At 36.9% G+C, this 21,497-nt stretch overlaps 2 protein-coding genes across 22 annotated transcripts in view; one reads left to right on the plus strand and one right to left on the minus strand.

Annotated features, from left to right (window-relative positions):
- The window catches only part of LOC138706539 (coiled-coil domain-containing protein AGAP005037), a 1,408,895-nt gene that overhangs the window by 257,974 nt on the left and 1,129,424 nt on the right, over positions 1 to 21,497 (minus strand). The window lies entirely within an intron of this gene.
- LOC138706542 (sushi, von Willebrand factor type A, EGF and pentraxin domain-containing protein 1-like) overlaps positions 1 to 21,497 on the plus strand; it is a 53,282-nt gene that overhangs the window by 15,628 nt on the left and 16,157 nt on the right. The window contains exon 4 of the mRNA XM_069835967.1: positions 20,606 to 20,826. Within this exon, the coding sequence (XP_069692068.1) occupies positions 20,606 to 20,826 (221 nt within the window). The remainder of the gene's footprint in view (positions 1 to 20,605; positions 20,827 to 21,497) is intronic.

Consider the following 21,497-nt stretch of genomic DNA (forward strand, 5'->3'; position numbering starts at 1 on the left):
ACATTTCTGGAAGTTGACCATGCAGAGAGCGAACTAGCTTAGTAGGTCTTTTAGAGAAGTCTAGGGCAGACTGAGATCGAATTCTTAACTTTAGGGAAGTAATTCTATCCATCCATTCTTCCATCTACCCATCCAACAGCCCACACTATCTATTCATCCATCTAGCCATTCCTTCACTAATCTAACCCGAAGGTTCATTGCCGCCCTCACATAAGCCCATCATCGGTCCGTTTGCTGAGCAAGATTAATCCAGTCCCTAGCATCATATCCCTCCTCCCTCAAATCCATTTTAATATTATCCTCCCATCTACGTCTCCGCCTCCCCAAAGGTCTTTTCCCTCAGGTCTTCCTATATGCATTTATGGATTCACCCCTACGTGCTACATGCCCTGCCCATTTCAAACGTCTGGATTTAATGTTCCTAATTACGTCAGGTGAAGAATACAATGCGTGCAGTTCTGTGTTGTGTAACTTTCTCCATTCTCCTATAACTTCATCCCTCTTACGTTAGCCCAAATATTTTCCTAAGTACTTTATTCTCAAACACCCTTAATCTCTGCTTCTCTTTCAAAGTAAGAGTCTAAGTTTCACAACCATACAGGAAAACAGGTAATATAACTCTTGTATAAATTCTAATTTTAAGTTTTTTTTTGAAAACAGACTGGATGACAAAAGCTTCTTAACCGAATAATAGCAGGAATTTCCCATATTTATTCTGCGTTTTATTTCCTCTCTATTGTCATTTATATTTGTTACTCTTGCTCCAGGATATTTGAATTTTTCCACTTTTTTAAAGGATAAATTTCCAATTTTTATATTTCCATTTCGTAGTGTCTTCTAGTCACGGGACATCTGTCTTCGATTTGCAAAAGCGGACATGTCCAAAATGACAGTGTTGGGAAATCGCAAAAAAAAAAAAATAATAATAATAATAATAATAATAATAATAGACTTAGAAAATTGAAATGTTTATGGATCCTGAATGTATGTACCCATAGTGATCTAATTAGAAAATAGTACATTATGCAACGAGCCTATAATGATAGTAATTAAGAAGCGAGTATGGATGTTTATGAAACGAGCGCAAGCGAGTTTCATCATTTTCATACGAGCTTCTTAATTACCATTATAGGCGAGTTTCATACGACTTTTTAAGTTCGACCATATTTCTAACTTGAAATTACCGGTATTCAGATGTATACATTTTATTTGTATCTGACAAGATCGGAAGTGACCTTGTTCTAGGTCGTGAATTGTGAGATGTGCGCAGACGCGAAAGTATTGATTTTTTTTCCGAGGAACAATAATGTCATTGACCTTGACGTAATCCCGTTAAACACGAGATGACAAATTGAATTTATATGAATATTATTTACAATTAACGCTAATTATTATAGTAACAGAACATAACCTTCTGCGACAGTATTGGATTTCCAGCCTCCGTGACTTTTTGCTAATTCTCTTTCGATTGTATATCCGAGAATAATCGATACTTGCGGTTTTATAACGGTACAAAGCTGACTTGTCATTGGCTGAACACATGTAAGCTGAGTTATCATTGGCTGAAGACCTGTACTTTAATGAGCAGGTGTGCTTTAATGACATGCATTAAAGGACTGCTACCAGGTGTATAATTAGTACATTTCGGCATGGTCGAGCATAAAAAAATTAACATTTTAATTTATTAACTTAGTTATAGTTTTTGCGATTTTCCAACGCTTTATTATTTTGGACATGTCCTCATTTGCAAATCGACGACAGATATAATCATAGAACTATTCTTCGTTTTTTCGGGTTTTACTTTCAAACGTATCTCATTATTTGCTTGGAGTAAAATTTCCGTGTTTTCCCTAATAATTTGTGGGATTTTCTTCTAATAGGCTATATTGACGTCATCTGATGTAATCCGTCCATCCACCATCAACCAATAAATTTATAAATTCATGCATTCATCAGAAACCAATTCATAAATCTATCTATTTAGCAATCAACCAATTCTTTAATCCACTCATTTATCAATCGACGAGTTCATAAATATCACTTGTCTTTCAACCAATTCACAAATCTATTCATTCCATCAATCGAACAACCAATTATTCCATTAACCACTGTTTAAATAATAATCCTTGCTTATGTTCTAAAATTCTTTCTTGTGAAAAGGTGAAATAATAATTACACATTGGGCTCTAAAATTGACCAAAACTTATGTTAGCAAAAAACAATTAGATTATCTTTACTATAATAGAAGAAAATAATTTATATATACATTTTACTAGCTATGATCTTTGAGGTGTAATACGATCTATTTATTTAGCTTTAGCCCAGTCAGTTACTCAGTATGAAATAATGGTTGGAGAGATATAACAAAATCTGTTCCCTTCATCTTGAATTAATTTAATAAAAGAATAATTAAACACTGTTTAAATAAGCATTTAAATTAACCAACAAATCTGATGTATAAAGATTTTAAAAAGAGTTACAAATATATATAAGTATTATTAACATATTACTACAAAAACAAAATCAAATTTCCATATTTATTCTACAAGAAGATATTATTGAATCTAAATATAATACTGAGTCTGATCTGAGGCATAGCTCTAATATTGGCCCAATACTATAGGCCTATAATTCCTTTATTAATAATTACCCACACCTAAAATTAATTAATAACTTCGATTTTTAAAAGACAGTGTATAAATTATTTTTGCAAACTTTTCTCTGACAGAAAAATGGGCTCTTAAGAATATTACGTTCATTTTTATATTGGCTATTTAATCTTATTTCATTTTGTAATGCACCCTGTTTGTACATTTCTATTATCTTAATGTTTATTTTTACTTTTGCCTCTCCAAAAACACTCCCGAGCACAAACTTCGGCTTTTTCGGGAGTGTACTAATTTAAATTACATGGTTTTAAAATTTAATAAAACACATCACAAATTATTATCATTTATTTTAAATTAAGTTTGAGTAATAACTAAAAACCGATCATGTTGCAGACTGAATGTTGTGTTTGTTGTTGGAAATGAGGAAGGGTTCTTAATTCCTGACAAGAACAGTATGCATTCAAAGACAGTTTCACCTCTTGTAAATAAAAATACCAGTTTAACATATATAGGGACATCATTTTATTTTTACTTCAATTTTTATTGTACCTGAGTTTTTGAATGTACTTCACTCCCACCCCTTCTACTAGTAAACTTCCAACCGTTCAGGACACAGAACCGAGGGCGCGTAAGCTACTAGTTAGTATAGTACGTTCCAGAAATATGTTCGCGTTTTCCAGTGACGAAAGAGCTTTCAATATTGAATCATATTTTCGCACAGGTACTGTCGTCCGTTTGCCTACGTCGTATCCCGGTTTCCCCCATCTGCTTCTGTTCGCCCCTCTGTAAAGTCTAGTAGCTGGGCTGTCTTAGCTCTTTCCTGAAAACATTAACTTCTGTTAGGAATTGGACGTCTACGTAATATTATACAACTGTTTAAAATAACTTAAATAAAAGGGCCTCGTTAAGTAATTAATTGTCACGTGATTTCCTCCCCCCCTTTCTACGACCCTGCGACAAAACCACTTGAACGGACAGCAGATAGCATGTCTGAGTAATTTTATCTTTTCGGATCGGGCAGAAGTGAAGATTGAATTTACAGTACGTAAGGTGCTCTTTTATAGAGTAAGTACAGAATTATTTCAACATGAGTTACTAGTACGAAGGACGAAACTGGTAATTGGAATTACGTACAATAGTCTATAATGCGATAATATGCACATTAGAACTGAAGCCTGTATCGAAATGAACGGCCACCATTTTCAAAAATGTGTTTAAATATCCATATTATGATTATTTTTCAATTTAACTTCATTCTCTATATTGTACGCTAATGTGCTGTAGACAGTATAATATACACTGCATAATTAATACGTCCGAATGGATAGCTCAATTCGTGAGTAAAAACACTAAGTGTTAATACAGCACTGTACTTTGATTAAACAAAAACCTAATGAAAATTATCGAAATCAAAATTACGATATTTCCTAGTTTACATAAATGGATGAACTACTTTTCTTCCTTCTATACCCAGTAAATTGATTTGTTTGTATTTTACGCCAGTATCATCGAACTCCAGTCGTGGAAGGGGTAGCAAACGGTTTTTCCGGTTTCAATCGTTAGTAGAAAGGTATAGCCAGGTTAATATTAAAAATGTTAGTAAAAATAAAATGATGTCCCTGTATTTTTAACCACAAAAGGTATCAGAGAAGATAGACAGTGGGGCAATAGTGAAATGAAAATGACAAACAAATTCTCAGCAGGTAATCTAAGAAAATATACTCCATAACAACCCTGTCCACCAGCCATCTTATTCAATCTGATCGGAATCGTGGAAATCCACCAATAGAATGAGTTACACTGTGGCAGACAATGGAACATATAAGCCCGCCCACATGTATGCAGTTTTACTACGTAACTATTGTGGAAAATGTTCCCCTCTTGTGTATAGCTTTGAATCGGTTGTTACCCATTTTGTGGGAAAGAGCGTTCCATTGCCGCGGTTTGGTGCGCTGAATAAACGGTTATTAATAAAAAAAATCTCATTCAGAAGAAATTCAATAATATAAATGCGCGTTAATTGCCATACAATACATGCATATTCGCCTTCATTTTATTCACAATTTAGTTTCCATTTGCAAATATTATCTCCGCTCTGTCAGTAATTCCATTACAATATTGTGCGTGGAATTTAAAAGCAATTTTTGGACGAAATGGAACTTGACAAATTCGACATAAATAACAAAATATTTGTTATGTACTTCTATATTCTCTATGGTCTATAGGACGTATCCTAAGGCCTCAGCTCATGCTCTTGTCTTTTGTTATCTACACTATAGTCCCAACGCTGTTATTTCCGGCGTGACTCCGCCTCTTTGCTTACGTCTTAGAAAGTGAAGGCTCTGTAAAGTCTAAGTAGGTATACCTGGTAAGGTTTATCTTGTCTCAGTAGTAATAAAACCAAGTCCCTTCGAATGAGGGTGGAGATTATGGGAGGGTTGTAAATTTTCAGTATTCCTTTCAAAACCTTGTTTTTGTGCAGGCTACCGGAACTCAGTTTCTTGAAAGACAAGCTCAATGACGGAACTACACAGTACGAAGAGAGATATTTTGTAATTTTATTTTGCGCTACAGAATGTATCAACTGGTCCCTTCCGCCACTGGATAGATGGACGGCACCGCTCCATTCCCCCATCGCCATAACAACACAGACGAAGTAAGACATATCTCCTTTCTCTCTCTTTTCACACTGAGACAAGATACATCACACAGACTCTAGTATCGTTCACCGTTTTTATTCTTACGTTGCCGAGCTACCATACGAGGAATCTATTTGCCACACCGTTAAACATTATCATGTCGTAGCTCTTATGATAATAAATCAAACGCAATGTAATTCAGAAAATAATTGAGCGGCAAATAACGTCTTCGTGTGCTTTCTGCGAACGCCAACGAAAGAGCTAAAATGGCGGGCGATTATATTAAGTATTTATCGAGCCTTAAGAAATGAATCAGCGAATCACAAGAGGCACACGTTTAAATGTAGCCGACCTGCAACGCGATTGGCTGCCGGAAATTAGAGCGATGGGACTATAGAAGATAGAAACTCTCGTAACAGGGGTCAACACAACGCTATACTTCCATATTCGAAAATAATACAGTACATCACATTGGTCAATGACGGACGTTTATGTCCTATATAAGACTCCAATCCACAATTATTCCCTCCGCATGCGTTATTTACAATTACTCCTCAACTGTTCTGTTCATCGCTTCCGGTATCCTGTATTTGCGGGCGGATATCTCTGGAGCTCGTTAGAGGCCTCTGGTAGACAACGCAGAAAACAAAGTACAAGCGTGAAGAATGTAATAGTAATGAATGAGATTGCAATATAACTGGGGATGAATACTGCTCAGGCCTTCAAGATAGGAAAGAAATAAAAAAAAAAAAAAATTCTAAAAGTTCCGACTTTTCATACTATCGTTCCTGCTCTACATAGAAATAATTTCATCTCACCGATTTTTTTAACTATCACAGGAACTAAAGTGTCAGACTAAAACAAGAAGTCCAGTCTGTCTAGAAATAATAATAATAATAATAATAATAATAATAATAATAATAATAATAATAATAATAATAATAATAATTCAGTCGGCTGAGACGTTTGCCTGCCGAACCAGAGTTGCGCTCGGGCGTGGGTTCGATTCCCGCTTGAGCTGATTACCTGGTCGGGTTTTTTTCCGAGATTTTCCCAACCGTAAGGAGAATGCCAGGTAATCTCTGGCGAATCCTCGGCCTCATCTCGACAAATACTACCACGCTATCACAAATCTCATCGATATTAAATGACCTAGTATTTGATACAGCGTCGTTAAATAACCAAATAACAAAATAATGATAATAATAATAATAATAATAATAATAAGAGTATATATCATCATCATCATCATCATCATCAACTTCATGGCTTTGGTCCAATTGGCAGGTTCCGGTTCCAAACTAATTATTGAATTGGTTGCTCCATCGTTTTTCTAGGCGTCCTCTACTTCTTTTCCTCTTCTTGGGTTCTAATTGAATAAAATATGTGGCAAACTAGATTCATCCATCCTTAAAACATGATTTAAATATCCTTCTTCTTTCTTTAAAATTCTTTCATTCAGATTAAAAATGTTAAGTTCTGACCGAATATCTTCATTAGGAATTTTGTCTGCGCGTTATTTACCTGCAACTGAATGTAAAAATTTTATTTCTGCAACCTACAGTCTCTCTTTTAGTTTCTTTGTTAAGGTCCAACATTCGGATCCATCACTGCGACTCCCATTACTTTATACAATTTAGTAATGTCCCCTTACTTGTTTTATAAAGCATTCTTTTTGAAGTACCACATAGCCTTTAAAATGATGCTATTTTTGCTTCAGTGTCTAACTGTTTGAGAGTGCTCATATTATAGCCTAGATATTTGAAATTTAAAACTTGGTCTACAGCAGAGTATATATAATAAGCAGTATAATTTAGATACAAGCAGTTGGCCTGGTATGAGCATGTGAGAAGAATGCCAGAAGAAAGGTTACCTAAGTGCTGGAATGATGTCCGCCTGGGAGAAGAAGGAAAGGGAGACCTCGAAATTCATGGATACAAGAGAACAGAACAGGGATGAGATAGTGCAGACTGAACGACATGGATTGGATGGACAGAGAAGATTGAAGAACAAGAATAAGCCTATAAGACTTACGTGCTACAATTGTGGCACACGTCACAAGTCGGAACACGTGACTCATCCCTTCCTTTCACCCTCACACGTCATTGGATATGGTAGGGGGAGACGAAATATGTTTTCAGTCTGCTTGATGACGTCACAGATACGTAATTCAAGGCCGGAGGATTGTGGACGAGGAACAGACTCCCCATGCTTCCACCCCTCTCTTCCCCAGTTCTACATCCCTACTTTAGCACAGAAAGATGTGTAAACATTAGAAATCTGTATATGAGTAAATAAATAACAGTAGTAGTAGTAGTAGTAGTAGTAATAATAATAATAATAATAATAATAATAGCTTCAAATATTTGGGGTGTACTATAAATAGTAACATGAGCTGCTGCCAGAAGTCAAAACGAGGATAGCAATGACAAAGGAAGCTTTTAATAGAAAAAGGAGCGTCTTCTGCGGATCTCTGGAGAAAGAACTAATGAAGAGACCAGTGAATTGCTTAGTGTGGAGTATGGCATTGTATGGGGAAGAAACATGGACTTAGATGAAGTGAAGAAACGACTAGAAGCTTTTGAAATTTAGATATGGAGAAGAATGGAACGTGTGTAAATGGACAGACAGAATAAGAAATGAAGCTGTGCTGGAAAGAGTGGGTGAAGAAAGAATGATGCTGAAACTGATTAGAAAGAGAAAAAGGAATTGGTTGGGTCACTGTCTACTGAAGGATGCACTGGAAGAAATTGTGAACGGGAGAAGAGTTCGGGGTATAAGAAGATATCAGATGATAGACGACATTAAGATACTTGGATCATATGCGGAGACTAAGAGGAAGGCAGAAAATAGGAAAGATTGGAGAATGCTGGGTGAAAGACCTGCCAATGAGCAGAACACAATTATGTATGTATGGCCAGGATGCCTGGAATGTCGTGGCTGAGAACAGTCGTATTTGCAATGCCAACAAAGTACAGAAATAAAATAGATCTGAAACTCATAATCCCGAGGGTTAATAAAAAGAAACAATGACATATCAGCCACATCTGGCGTTCAATTTGCATACCAATGTTTTACAATGAAGCTGTAGAATGAGCCTAGAAATTTTAATGTGGTGCCTACCGTGACGTAACGCTCACATTAACCAGAACACAGTTCCTCGTTCATTGTCTTTCACTAAGTCAAACACAGGCCGGTTTCATCATGCTTTTGTTTGAATAGCGAAGTCGCCCACACAGCGTGGGTATTACTAGATATTATGTAGTGACCACTTCTCTCCGTGCCACGGAAGGTGATTCCTGGGAACCGGAAGTTCTTACGCAGAAAACCTGGTAAATATGCATGCAACGATAACCTTGAAACAATGAAAAATCACCCAAATAAATAAGTAGTATGTCCGGCAGAATTACTAACACCGGCTACCTGTGTCTCAAAACTTCATGAACTTCTTCTAGCTGTTGAGAATAAAAAATAGCATCGCTTGCACGTCCATTTGGAACAAACTTTCAGTGAATCACACCTTCAGAATTTCACCATATACATAATATCACTTTGTGGCCGAACAGATTTTGTTCAACGATGCCTTTGGCAGGCTGAAGAAGATCGAGCCACTGTTTTGATATGTTAGACTTTCACCACAAGTAATAATTCTCTTGATAAATCTATCATCCACGGGATTAGCGATAAGCTGACGACAGATATCCACTCTGCTTCGATCCTGTTCAGATGTCATTGCAAGAGGTACATATCTACAAATTCTGTATCATTTTCTAAGAGTCTTAATGTCTTAATCTAATCATTCATTCATTCGTTCATAATTTTCTGCCTAAGGATGGTCTTTCACCACAAATCCAGCATTCTCTAATCTTCCCTCCTTTTTTTCGCTTTTCTCTTATTCTCTACATACGATCCACGCATCTTTATGTTGTATATTATCTGATTTCTTCTGCATCGAACTTTCTTCCTGTTCACCAATCCTTCTAATGAATCCTTAAACAAGCGGTTTTTTCTCAGCCAGTGACCTAATCGTTTTCTGTTCCTACTCCTGATCAGTTTCAGCATTATTCTTTCTTCACCCACTCTTTATAGCGCAGCTTCATTTCTTATTCTGTCTGTCCATATCCCGCGCTCCATTTTTCTCCATATCCACATTTCAAATTCTTCTAGTCGTTTCTCTTCGCTTCGTCGTAATATCCATGTTTCTACTCTATATAATGCCACACTTTACACAAAGCACTTCACCAGTCTCTTCCTTCGTTCTTTTTCCAGAGGTCCGCAGATGATGTTCTTTCTTCTATTAAAAACTTCCTTGACCATTGCTATCCTTCTTTTGACTTCCTGGTAGTAGCTCATGTTACTGATTAGGCTATGATACACTCCAAGTATTTGAAGCTGTCCACTTGCTCTACTGCTTCATTTAGAGTTCGAACGTTTACCTTCTTTATTTTTCTCCCTATAACCATGGTCTTCGTCTTGTTTGCATTTATCTTCATTCAATAATGCTCACAGCTCTTATTTAGCTCCATTAGCATATCTAGCAAATCTTATATTGAAAGACATATAAGAAAAAATAACAGTAAATATGACATGCAGTATAAATGTAGTCTATTAGCAGCTGACGATGGGCAAGGAGGAGTTTATTTTTTTTATTTTAGTAGGTTATTTTACGACGCTTTATCAACAGCTTAGGTTATTTAGCGTCTGAATAAGATGAAGGTGATAATGCCGGTGAAATGAGTCCGGGGTCCAACACCAGCATTTGCTCCTATTGGGTTAAGGGAAAACCCCGGAAAAAACCTCAACCAGGTAACTTGCCCCGACCGGGAATCGAACCCGGGCCACCTGGTTTCGAGACTAGACGCGCTAACCGTTACTCCACAGGTGTGGACAGGAAGAGTTTATATATAACTCAATGTATAGACAACTTCTGTGTGTTTTTTGCGTTCAAATTGAGCAAACAATAGAATAACGTCAGCATCGACGCGACAATAGTTTTCGGGTCGTTGCACAATTATAGCGCCAACTTTGAAGTAAAAAACGTCACAATGTGGCCGCCCGAAGCCTTGCATGACACGAACGGCATAGCTTCACCGAAAATAAAAATAAGCCCAACGTAACGCAGTGAAGAAATACAAACAGGAGTCGACAAGATATGAGGACATGTGCTTGCAGCGGAATATGCAGATATGATAAATAAGCGAAAAAGAAAAGCACAGAGAAAGCAGAGATGGGTTAGTCATGTACAGAGAATTGAAAAGAAAATATTTCAATCTGGCATGTAATTACAAACTCCATGGCAAGAGGGATGAGGGAAGTGAGTAAAGAAGGAACAAAGAACTGGCTTACGATGACTGAGGTCGTAGGTTAAAATCCCAACGAAGGTGTAATCATAATCGTGATGAACAAAGCCAAATTTGTTCAGAGTTTTCCTAAGGGCTCTCCCGTTTCCCCTCTATCAATTCAACTCAATTTATTTGGGCATTAGGCATACAGTTTTAGGCTTCGTCAGAATACAATGAAAAACATATAAATACATTAAAAAAAATACTAATAAAAGAAACAATAAAATTTAAATAATACAATGAAAACATGAAATAATGAAAAAAACATATAAATACATTTTTAAACAATACTAATAAAAGAAACAGTAAAATTTAAATAATACAATGAAAACATGAAATAATTTTAGACTTTTAAATTAAAGAAAGCTAACTAAATTGCAATTAAACGTGTTTATTAAAAACAATTTCATACAAATTTGTGTTGAAAAACTCAGCAACAGAATAAAAAGGATTATTTAATAACCAATTGTAAAATCTAGTTTTGAAGCTATTGATTGGTAATTTATAATATTGACTTGGGAGCTTATTATATAATTTCATCTCCATAATTAAAAAGTTTGTGTTGCTCTTGTGTAATCTACAATATGGAATATTAATTTGTTCACTATTTCTAATTTCATGATCATGACGTATATTGGCCACTAATGAGTAATTTTCGATATTTTGTCGAGTGTAAAGTACTAGATCATATATATTTATACACATTTATGATTGTTAAAATCCGTTCCACTGTATCTCTCCATTTCATTATTCAGCGTTATCATTCCAATAGTATGTGCTCAAAACGGTGTAGCTGGATGTAGTATAGTGGCTGGCATGTAGATGGCATCTGTGTGAGAAGGCGTAGTACGCGAACTGTCGATGGGTGAAAGAATTCTCTAGCGATACTTCACCAGATCTTGAGCCTTCAGGGCTGAATTGACATATATTACCACACAGGTGAGTCATGATTTGTATAAGGAAGCAACCATTTGAACTCAAGACAATTCTCAACATAAGGAGTGGTAAAGCAAAATAAGCCTTGGTCTGCGGTGGTAGCCTTCGTGTCCCTCCGTATAAAAAAAACAACCCATGTGGTGATTTGTGGTTGTGGATAATGATGAAACCAAGAGGAACAAAAACAGAAAAATAATATGAAGAAAGCAAGAAAAACAGAGGCAAAGGAAAAGAAAAAGAAAAAAAAAATCAGAAAGACTGAAAGAATTAAAAAAGTCGGCAAAAAGGAGACAAAAAAGGATAGACGGAATAGGAAAAGAAAGGTAAGGAGAGAAAGAGAGAGGAAAGGAAGCATGAAATAAAGAAACAGATAATAAAAGAGAAGGAAAGAAGATCGAGGGAGGAAGTTAAAAGGAAAAGAAAAATGAAATTTTAAAAGCGACAGAAGATTTGAAGAAATCCCTATGATTGAGTGTAATGTCTATACAGGAACCAGGTTAATGGAATAGGATAAATGAATACAATTTGCTGTATGATATAGTGTGTCTAATGAACGGAAAGAAATAGGGTATGAATAATAGTCAATCCGCCAATAATAATAATACTTACATACTTACAAATGGCTTTTAAGGAACCCTCAGGTTCATTGCCGCCCTCACATAAGCCCGCCATCGGTCCCTATTCTGTGCAAGATCAATCCAGTCTCTATCATCATATCCCATCTACCTCAAATCCATTTTAATATTATCCTCCCATCTACGTCTCAGCCACCGGCGTGGCTCAGTCGGTTAAGGCGCTTGCCTGCCGGTCTGAAGTTGCGTTCGGGCGCGGGTTCGATCCCCGCTTGGGCTGATTACCTGGTTGGGTTTTTCCGAGGTTTTCCCCAACTGTAATGTGAATGCAAGGTAATCTATGGCGAATCCTCGGCCTCATCTCGCCAAATATCATATCGCCATCACCAAACTCATCGACGCTAAATAACCTAGTAGTTGATACAGCGTCGTTAAATAACCCACTAAAATAAAATAAATAAAAATCTACGTCTCGGCCTCCCCAAAGGTCTTTTTCCCTCCGGTCTGCCAACTAACACACTATATGCATTTCTGGATTCGCCCATACGTGCTACATGCACCGCCCATCTCAAACATCTGAATTTAATGTTCCTAATTATATCAGGTGAAGAATACAATGCGTGCAGTTCTACGTTGTGTAACTTTCTCCATTCTCCTGTAACTTCATCCCTCCTAGCCCCAAATATTTCCCTAAGCGCCTTATTCTCAAAAACCCTTAACCTCTGTTCCTCTCTCAAAGTGAGAGTCCAAGTTTCACAACCATAAAGAACAACCGGTAATATAACTTTTTATAAATTCTAACTTTCAGATTTTTTGACAGCAGACTAGATGACAAAAGTTTTTCAATAATAATAATAATAATAATAATAATAATAATAATAATAATAATAATAATAATAATAATAATAATAATAATAATAATAATATAAATTCTCGTAAATATAGTTACTGTTCGTTATCCATCTTATATGATAGTGCAACGCTTGAATTATTTTTCTACAGTTACGTAGCCTACGTATTTTGCACGCGTCTGTTTGGCGTCCACGTCGAAGCACAACTCAATAATATTATTTTTAAAACTATATTCCAACCCACCCCTCCCATAGATTAAAATAAACTCTTCCACATATGATGAAAGAGTACTTCAGTACATTAAAATAATATATATATATATATATATCTTCCACATATGTTAACAAGCGGATTCCGGAAGTGTATAGGAATGGACGTATGCATTGCCGTGGCAACCATAGCAGAATAACGTCAGGGTAATTTCCGTTCCACAAGATCCTTCAGTTTTTTCTATTAGCGTAGATTGAATATAGACGTTAGACGTAAAAATTGAAGGAAAGAGGAGGGTAATTAAGAAAAATAAAGACAAAATGAAGTGAAGTGCAAAATTAAAAAAGAAAGGTAGGAGGAAAGAAGGTACGAAAAGAAAGAGGAATAAATTAAAGAATTCAGAAAATAAAGGTTAGGAAGGAGGAAGAAAGAAAAGAAAAGAAGAAAGAAAAGAAAGGAAGAACAGGAAGAGGAATAGAGAAAGGATGGAATGAATGAAAAGCGAAGAGGTGAATAAAGAAAGGGAAGAGGAAAGAAATTAAGAAAAATAAACGTGAGAAAGAGATAAGAGAACGAAAGTAAAATGAAAAGAAAAGGAACAGACATATAGAAAGAAAAACGTGATTTTCGTGACACTAGCGCAAGAGAAACCGCAAATAATGTCGTTCACTAAACTAACGCTCGTAATATGGAACATGAAGTGGCGTCCATCATCGACTATTAGGACGCATGATTCAATTTGGGTGGAGGTGCTGGAGCGAGACTCGCAACCAACACTACAGTGCGCCGGGTTGCATAGCGGCTCCATGACCACTCAAAGTACGGCCGGGCGGCCGGGTTGTTTGGCGGCTGCTTGTCCACCCACGCGCAGGAAATCAAACGCTCGGCCCGGGGGCTAATTTCTGCGTCTGACACTCATTTCAGAGGAGTGCAAGTTCCAGTTGAAACACAGTATGTTCGCTCTTTTCCTGTGTTGCCAAATCACAATAATTTGATTGTTTAAATGCGAATTGTCGATCTTAGACTGGAATTTTAAGGATCAAGAGAATGTGTCACACATGCTAGAAGGGCCAAAAGAGTGAGAAACAGAAATAAAGAGGAAAATCGTGAAAAAAAAAGTTATGGAATAGGAGGAGTACAAGGAGGGGACAGATAGGCCTACATAGAAGAAACAGATAAATAGAGAAATTTGTTGAGAAAGAAACAGTGACCGGATAACCTACCCATTGGGGTCTAAAAATAAAAAGAAATGACGAATAAAGGAAAAGTATGGAGGAAACTAAAGAAACGAGAAGAAATGGAATATAGGAAAGAAAGAAAGAAAGAAAGAAAGAAAGAAAGAAAGAAAGAAAGAAAGAAAGAAAGAAAGAAAGAAAGAAAGAAAAATTAAACGAGAAACAAAGACAAAGAAATGAAACACGGGAGAGAAAGAAAGAGTGGTATATATTGATGTAATAGTATATATACGTATATTCAGGAAAAAATTGTGTTTCGATCTCACGACCGGTTCTAAATTCTGGCATTTTGTTTCTGAAATACTTATTATTGAAGTTCGCTGGAGCTATTTTATTAAGTGCGTATGTAGTGTATACAGAAATTGTAGCGGGAGAAGCGAAGCTCTCTGAAAGAGGCTATTCCCCGTCCCTGCAGTAGAAGGACTCTAGAACAGCCTGAAACCATCTCTCTCCCATCAGGTACTAAGTTTCGTTGCCTGATCATATCCCACCTCCCTCAAATCCATTTTAATATTAACCTCCCATTTACGACTCGGCCTCTCCAAAAGTATTTCTCCCTCCGGTCTTCCAACTAACACTCTATATACATTTCTGGATTCAACCATATGTGTTAGACTACATGCCCTGCCCATCTCAAATGTCTGGATTTAATGTTCCTAATTATATTAGATGAAGAATACAATGCGTGCAGTTCTGCGTTGTATAACTTTCTTTCTCCTATAACTTCATCCCTCTTAGCCTCAAATATTTTCCTAAGCACCTTATTCTCGAACACCTTTAACCTCTGTTCCTCTGTCAAAGTGAGAGTCAAAGTTTCACAACCATACAGAAAAACCGGTAGTATAACTGTTTTATAAATTGTAACTTTCAGCAGATGCGACGAGAAAAGCTTCTCAAGCGAATAATAACACGCATTTTTCATATTCATTCCGAGTGTTATTTATATTTGTTACTGTTGCTTCAAGGTATTTGCATTTTTTTTACCTTTTCAAAGGATAAATTTCCCATTTTTATACTTCCATTTGGTGCTATATTTTGGTCACGAGACATAATTATATACTTTTTTTTTCAGGATTTACCTACTTTCAAATACATCTCATTACTTGCTCCAAGTAAAATTGCCGTGTTTCCCCTAACAGTTTGTAGAATTTCTTGTAACATATTCACGATTATTAGTTACTAGGTATATGAAAATAATGAGTATTCTTTTATTTCCATACGCATATTGTTATGTCTTCGGCATGAGTATAGATACCGGAATCAATTTCTGCGCTTGGCGACCGTTGCACGACCATTACAATGCTTGGATGAGGGGATGAAATGTGGCAAGAGGGCTGCGAGTAGGTAATGTTCTGAAAACAAACAGATAAGCTAACTCACGACCAACGTTTTCAGTTCAGACAATCCTATTAGTAAGAGTACGGAGTTGTGACGTAGCTATGACGTACGCCAAGCGCACAGATTGGTCCCGGTATTTGTAATAATAACCTGGCTACTGGTATGTTTATCTAAGTGATGTTTATAATAATCAGTAGTCATACTCAAGAAGGTCACATTCCTTTCGCTCGTTTTCTCCTGGTTACCGACAATAGATATCATTGGTGCAGAGAAGTGTAGACACTTAGTTCGTCAGAGACTATCTAGAGTGCACCACAGATACACTCGTAATGAATGATGATGATGGAGAATTGTTGGGATTTCATAGGGGAACCGGAGTACCCCGAGAAGATCCTGTATTGCTTCGGCCACGGGTGTTTCCAACACAACTTATAAATTCAGGGTAAAGAGGGATTTGAACCCAAGTCCTCTGATTTACAATGCCAATGATCTAGTACTTAACCACAGTGGCAGAATGAGAGAAAAGTAGAAATAAAGAATAATGAATGTATCGTAAAAAGGAAGGCTAGAAAAAGCAAAGAGGAAAATAAAAAACGAAAAAAAAAAAGAGAGTATCAGAAAACAGGAAGGGAATGAAAAGACGGAGCGAAAGAGTTCAAGTGTAACAGCAAACCACAAATGCACTTTTTTTTAGCCGGGAACTGAATATATTTCCAGAACACAACGTGGCTGAAAGGACATGCCTTCGTTCCTGGTCTCAAGAGATTCCTTAACCGTGGCGGTAGCATTAAAATTATATACCTCGTTAGCCAGAACCCAGCCATTGATCTGCCGAAGGGGAAAGTGCAATTCTGTTGCCAAGGCGAGAGGACTTTCAAGTCGCTCAATCACAATAGGAAAATGTTGTGTCGCTGCCAAGCAAATCATTCAATTCAGTTGCCATGACGACCGTCTGATGTTACAAGTGAGGATGCAGATATCTGGTTTTTCCTTTCGAGTCCACGTGTCCCACTGCAGTCTACGTATATATATAGATACCTACATTCATTGCTACAACATTTTAAGTGTCAATGATGGTTCTAATTCTCAATATTAATAATCAAGTCTTTCTCGTATGTAATTGTGAAAACTTTGTAACTAATTCAACAGTTCATAGCATAAATACACGCCAAAAAATGACTTTCATACTCCATCGGCAAGTCTATCGTGCTATCAAAAAGGAGTGCGTTATATGGCAGTAAAATTTTTTAATTGCCTCCCTATCGATATAAAAAATGAAACTCAAAACATAAAATTATTTAGGGCCAAATTAAAGAAGTACCTAATTTCTCACGCCTTCTATTCTGTAAGTGAATTCATGACATTCAATAACGCTTCATGAAATTGATACTAAAACTTTGTGTTGTACTAGTAGACTATGTTGTAAATCTCGTCTGTATGTATTTCAACTACACTGTGACTATAAATTAAGATTTTATAATAGTATTAAGTTTTTTGACTTGTTCCATATTCTAGCTGTAAGCAATGTATGAATACCATGGAATGTTAATAAATACAATACAATACAATACAATACAATACAATACAATACAATCAGGGATCCAATTTTCATGACCTAAAAGTTAAAAATGACAGTAGTTTGGTCTCACTATGTGTGTGGTAAGCTCCTGGTTTACATTGCTTTGGAATTCAAAGAGCCTTTGCTAAACATATGGTATTTGAAATGAAAACAATAATTGTATAAATCATGCGCCGCATATTTTGTTGCCTGTATACCTCTGGGGAGGCCGAGACGTAGATGGGGAAGATAGTATTAAAATGGACTTGAGAGAGATGGGATATGATGGTAGAGACTGGATTAATCTTTCTTACGATAGGGACCAATGGCGGGCTTATGTGAAGGCGGCAATGAACCTCCGGGTTCCTTAAAAGCCAGTAAGTAAGTAAGTAAGTAAGTAAGTAAGTAAGTAAGTAAGTAAGTAAGTAAGTAAGTAAGTAAGTAAGTAAGTAAGTAAGCAAGCAAGCAAGGTAGGGGAGGATATTGTAATCTTTCTTTTGTTTATTTCCTTTGTCAAAGAATTAATACACAGATTTCGGAGTCAATGGTCACCAGACCTTAATGAAGTGCCCAGTACAATGAGGATTCTACCTGAGATAGAGGAAATGCCTGCTGATCTTTAACTACATCTCGCTGCAATACTAACTTTTAGGTCATTAAAATCCGAGACATTTTAATAATATCTTAACGGATTTACAACGTATACGCTTCTTCGCATCTTCCTATATCCAAATTTACGTTCCCACCCATTTTCCCAAATGCGAAGCCTGGTGATGACATATCTCGGAAAAGGTTGGTTTTCGGATCTATGTTCATTAGAACTGCTTGCCTTGTTTCACTGTCTTCTTCTCACCCCTGTAGGCTATTTTGTACTTACAACTGTGAAACACACGTATTCATTGCAACTTTTGATATAGGCCTAACTCTTCCCATACTCCGAAATTCAATAATAATAATAATAATAATAATAATAATAATAATAATAATAATAATAATAATAATAATAATAGAGGAGAAGGTGGAAATATGGGCTACCATTTTGTTTTCCTCATAATAATGGAAAATGGTGTGGCATATTGCTTGGAAATCTTTATTGACATACAGAGTAATTATTCATATACAATTTTTCCAGTCTTAAAGGTAAATAGTTGCAATAGATATTTGCAAATAATTACTTTTTGAAAGTAAGACGAACTGATCCTATATAGGTAGTAGGGTCTAAATGAGCCGTTCAGAGCAAAAGTGGTGTAAGTCAAAATTGGGTAATGAGGTTTAAAGTAAAAATTCTCTAAAATACAGCGCAAAGTAGCAATTAATATATCCTTCTTGCTACCCACTGACTACTAATAGTTTAAATAAATTGAATATTAATTGCTACTTTGCGCTGTATTTTACAGAATGTTTACTGTAACCCTCATTAGGCCTACCCATTTTTTACTTACACCACTTCTGCTCTGAACGGCTCAAATATGGGCTACAACAGAAATTTGAAAATAAGATTGGAAAAAAAACAAAGAAACGTAAGTAGGAAACCTGTGTCACATCAATGGCAATATTCTGTAACAAATAATGCAAATCACGATAGTGAAAATACGGGACGTGTTAACGTGATGGTAATATGGGCTACCTATCCCATATCTGACACATAGCGGTAGCCCATATTAGCAGCATCGACTCATGATGGTTTCTAAGATTATGTATGGCAATTGTTGTCCTAAATAAATATTTACTCTTATGCCATGTGATGGAGCTAGTCTTAATCAGTGCAACACATCAAGCGTGATTTCTAAACACGAAATATATTTCTTTCAATAAAATGAAACCACATACCTGCAAAAACTTTGAAATTGATGAGAAACACAAAGAACACACCAAATCCACACCAAAAAGGCAACTGGTTTGTGTCTTTGTGCACGCAGACTGATGGACGTGAGATGTATTTTTAGAGCTTTTTCGCTAGGTAACAACACCGTAAGTATATAGTAAAAAACGAGGTAACCCATATTACCACTCCTAGCCCATATTTCCACCTTCTTCTCTAATAATAATAATAATAATAATAATAATAATAATAATAATAATAATAATAATAATAATAATAATACTGTTTTGTGTCTCAAGATCTTTTATAGAATTTAGAAAGCGGGTTAATTTGTACTGGAGCCCTTTTTACTTAGGGACAGGATTCTGTTACTGCCATGAGGTTAGGAAACGAGTACTCCAACTTTACTTCCTTTCTGAAAAAAAAAAATTGAGAACTTTTACCGCCCCTGACCGAGTATGAACCCACTAATCTCGAATGCAATTGAAGATGTGATCTCAAAATGCATTCAGTCCATTTTTCTGAAAGGACTGTGCTAGTTTTTTTATCCACTACTCTACGGACTGACAAGCGAACATTCTGATGGGGGCAGATAAAAAAGTTAATTTTTTTTCTTCCACCATGTTAATAACGCCAAAAGAAATGCTTATACAAATTTTGGCCACTCGGCCGCAATTACGAGGCCGTTCAGAAAGTGATTTTCTCTGGGGTCGTTTACAGAAAAAAAGCACAATTGCATGGAAAGATTTATTGAAACACATACAGCAATTGTTGCACTATTTGTCAACATATCCCCCACCGAAATTGAGACATTTGTCCTTGTGTCGTAGAACTCAGCAGCCTGGGATCGGAACCTGCGTTTGACAGCCGTCTGCACCTCTCTGTCAATACCATAGTAAGGCAAATGTCTCAATTCCAGTGGAGAATATGTTGAAAAATAGCTCAACAATTGCCATGTCAGTTCCAATATATTTTTTTTCCCAATGAAATTGTGTTTTCTCTCTGTTAACGGCCCCTGACAAACTTATTGCGGTCGAGTGGCCAAAATTTGTATAAGCACTTCTTTTGACATTATTAACATGGCGAAAGTAAAAGAATTAACTTCTTTTTATCTGCCCCCCCCCCCATCAGAATGTTTGCTTGTGAGCGAGTTTTCAAGTGACGTGAACACTAACACAAACTTTTAGACAAGGATTGGCACTGTTTTGGAAGAAAGCTTAAAATATGATAGAGGTCTAAAAACATGTATAACCCATAAAAATGACCACATTAACTGAGCGAGGTTTGGAATCACACTCCTCAATTAACCACCAAAGACGTCCGCCTTTTATCCGGTAGTGACCAACTCAGCTGCTCTTACGAATCACTGTGTGCACTCACGAACAAAAAAGAGCAACGTTGGCGTTGTAAGCATTGAGCCTATCTGTTCTCACAAACTGGTCCAGGCTCGAAGCGCCTTTCTGTACTAATGTGTGTGTTTGTGTGTCTGTAGAGGATGAGAAGGATCGACTGGTGCGGTCCTGGCTGGAGCCGCCCCGGCACGGCCGCAGGGCCCAGGTGAAGCTCGAGGTGTTGGAGCAAGAGTTGATGAGCGTACCCATGGACATCGCACACGGGCGATGGTATCACTTCTGCCAATCCTGGAGCAACGCGGCCGGACAGTGGGCCTTGCACGTGGACGGGAAGCTCAAAGCCGCGGGGGACGACTGGCGGGTGAGCTCACATGCACTGGTTTACTAATACGGTACTCCCCGCCGGTTTCATAACCCAATCGAAATAAGTTGGCGAATGAGTTTTAACAATTGTCAATTATTTCATTACATTACTTACTTACTGGCTTTTAAGGAACCCGGAGGTTCATTGCCGCCCTCACATAAGCCCGCCATCGGTCCCTATCCTGAGCGAGATTAATCCAGTCCCTATCATCATATCCCACCTCCCTCAAATCCATTTTAATATTATCTTCCCATCTACGTCTCGGCCTCCCCAAAGGTCTTTTTCCCTCTGGCTTCCCAACTAACATTCTATATGCATTTCTGGATTCACCCATACGTGCTACGTCTGGATTTAATGTTCCTAATTATGTCAGGTGAAGGATACAATGCGTGCAGCTCTGCGTTGTGTAACTTTCTCAGTTCTCCTGTAACTTCATCCCTCTTAGCCCCAAATAGTTTCCTAAGAACCTTATTCTCAAAAACCCTCAATCTCTGTTCCTCTCTCAAAGTGAGAGTCCAAGTTTCACAGCCATACAGAACAACCGGTAATATAACTGTTGTATAAATTCTAACTTTCAGATTTTTTGACAGCAGACTAGATGACAAAAGCTTCTCAACCGAATAATAACAGGAATTTCCCATATTTATTCTGCGTTTAATTTCCTCCTG

This window comes from Periplaneta americana, chromosome 9 (genome assembly GCF_040183065.1).
Source record: "Periplaneta americana isolate PAMFEO1 chromosome 9, P.americana_PAMFEO1_priV1, whole genome shotgun sequence".
Classification (NCBI taxonomy): domain Eukaryota; kingdom Metazoa; phylum Arthropoda; class Insecta; order Blattodea; family Blattidae; genus Periplaneta; species Periplaneta americana.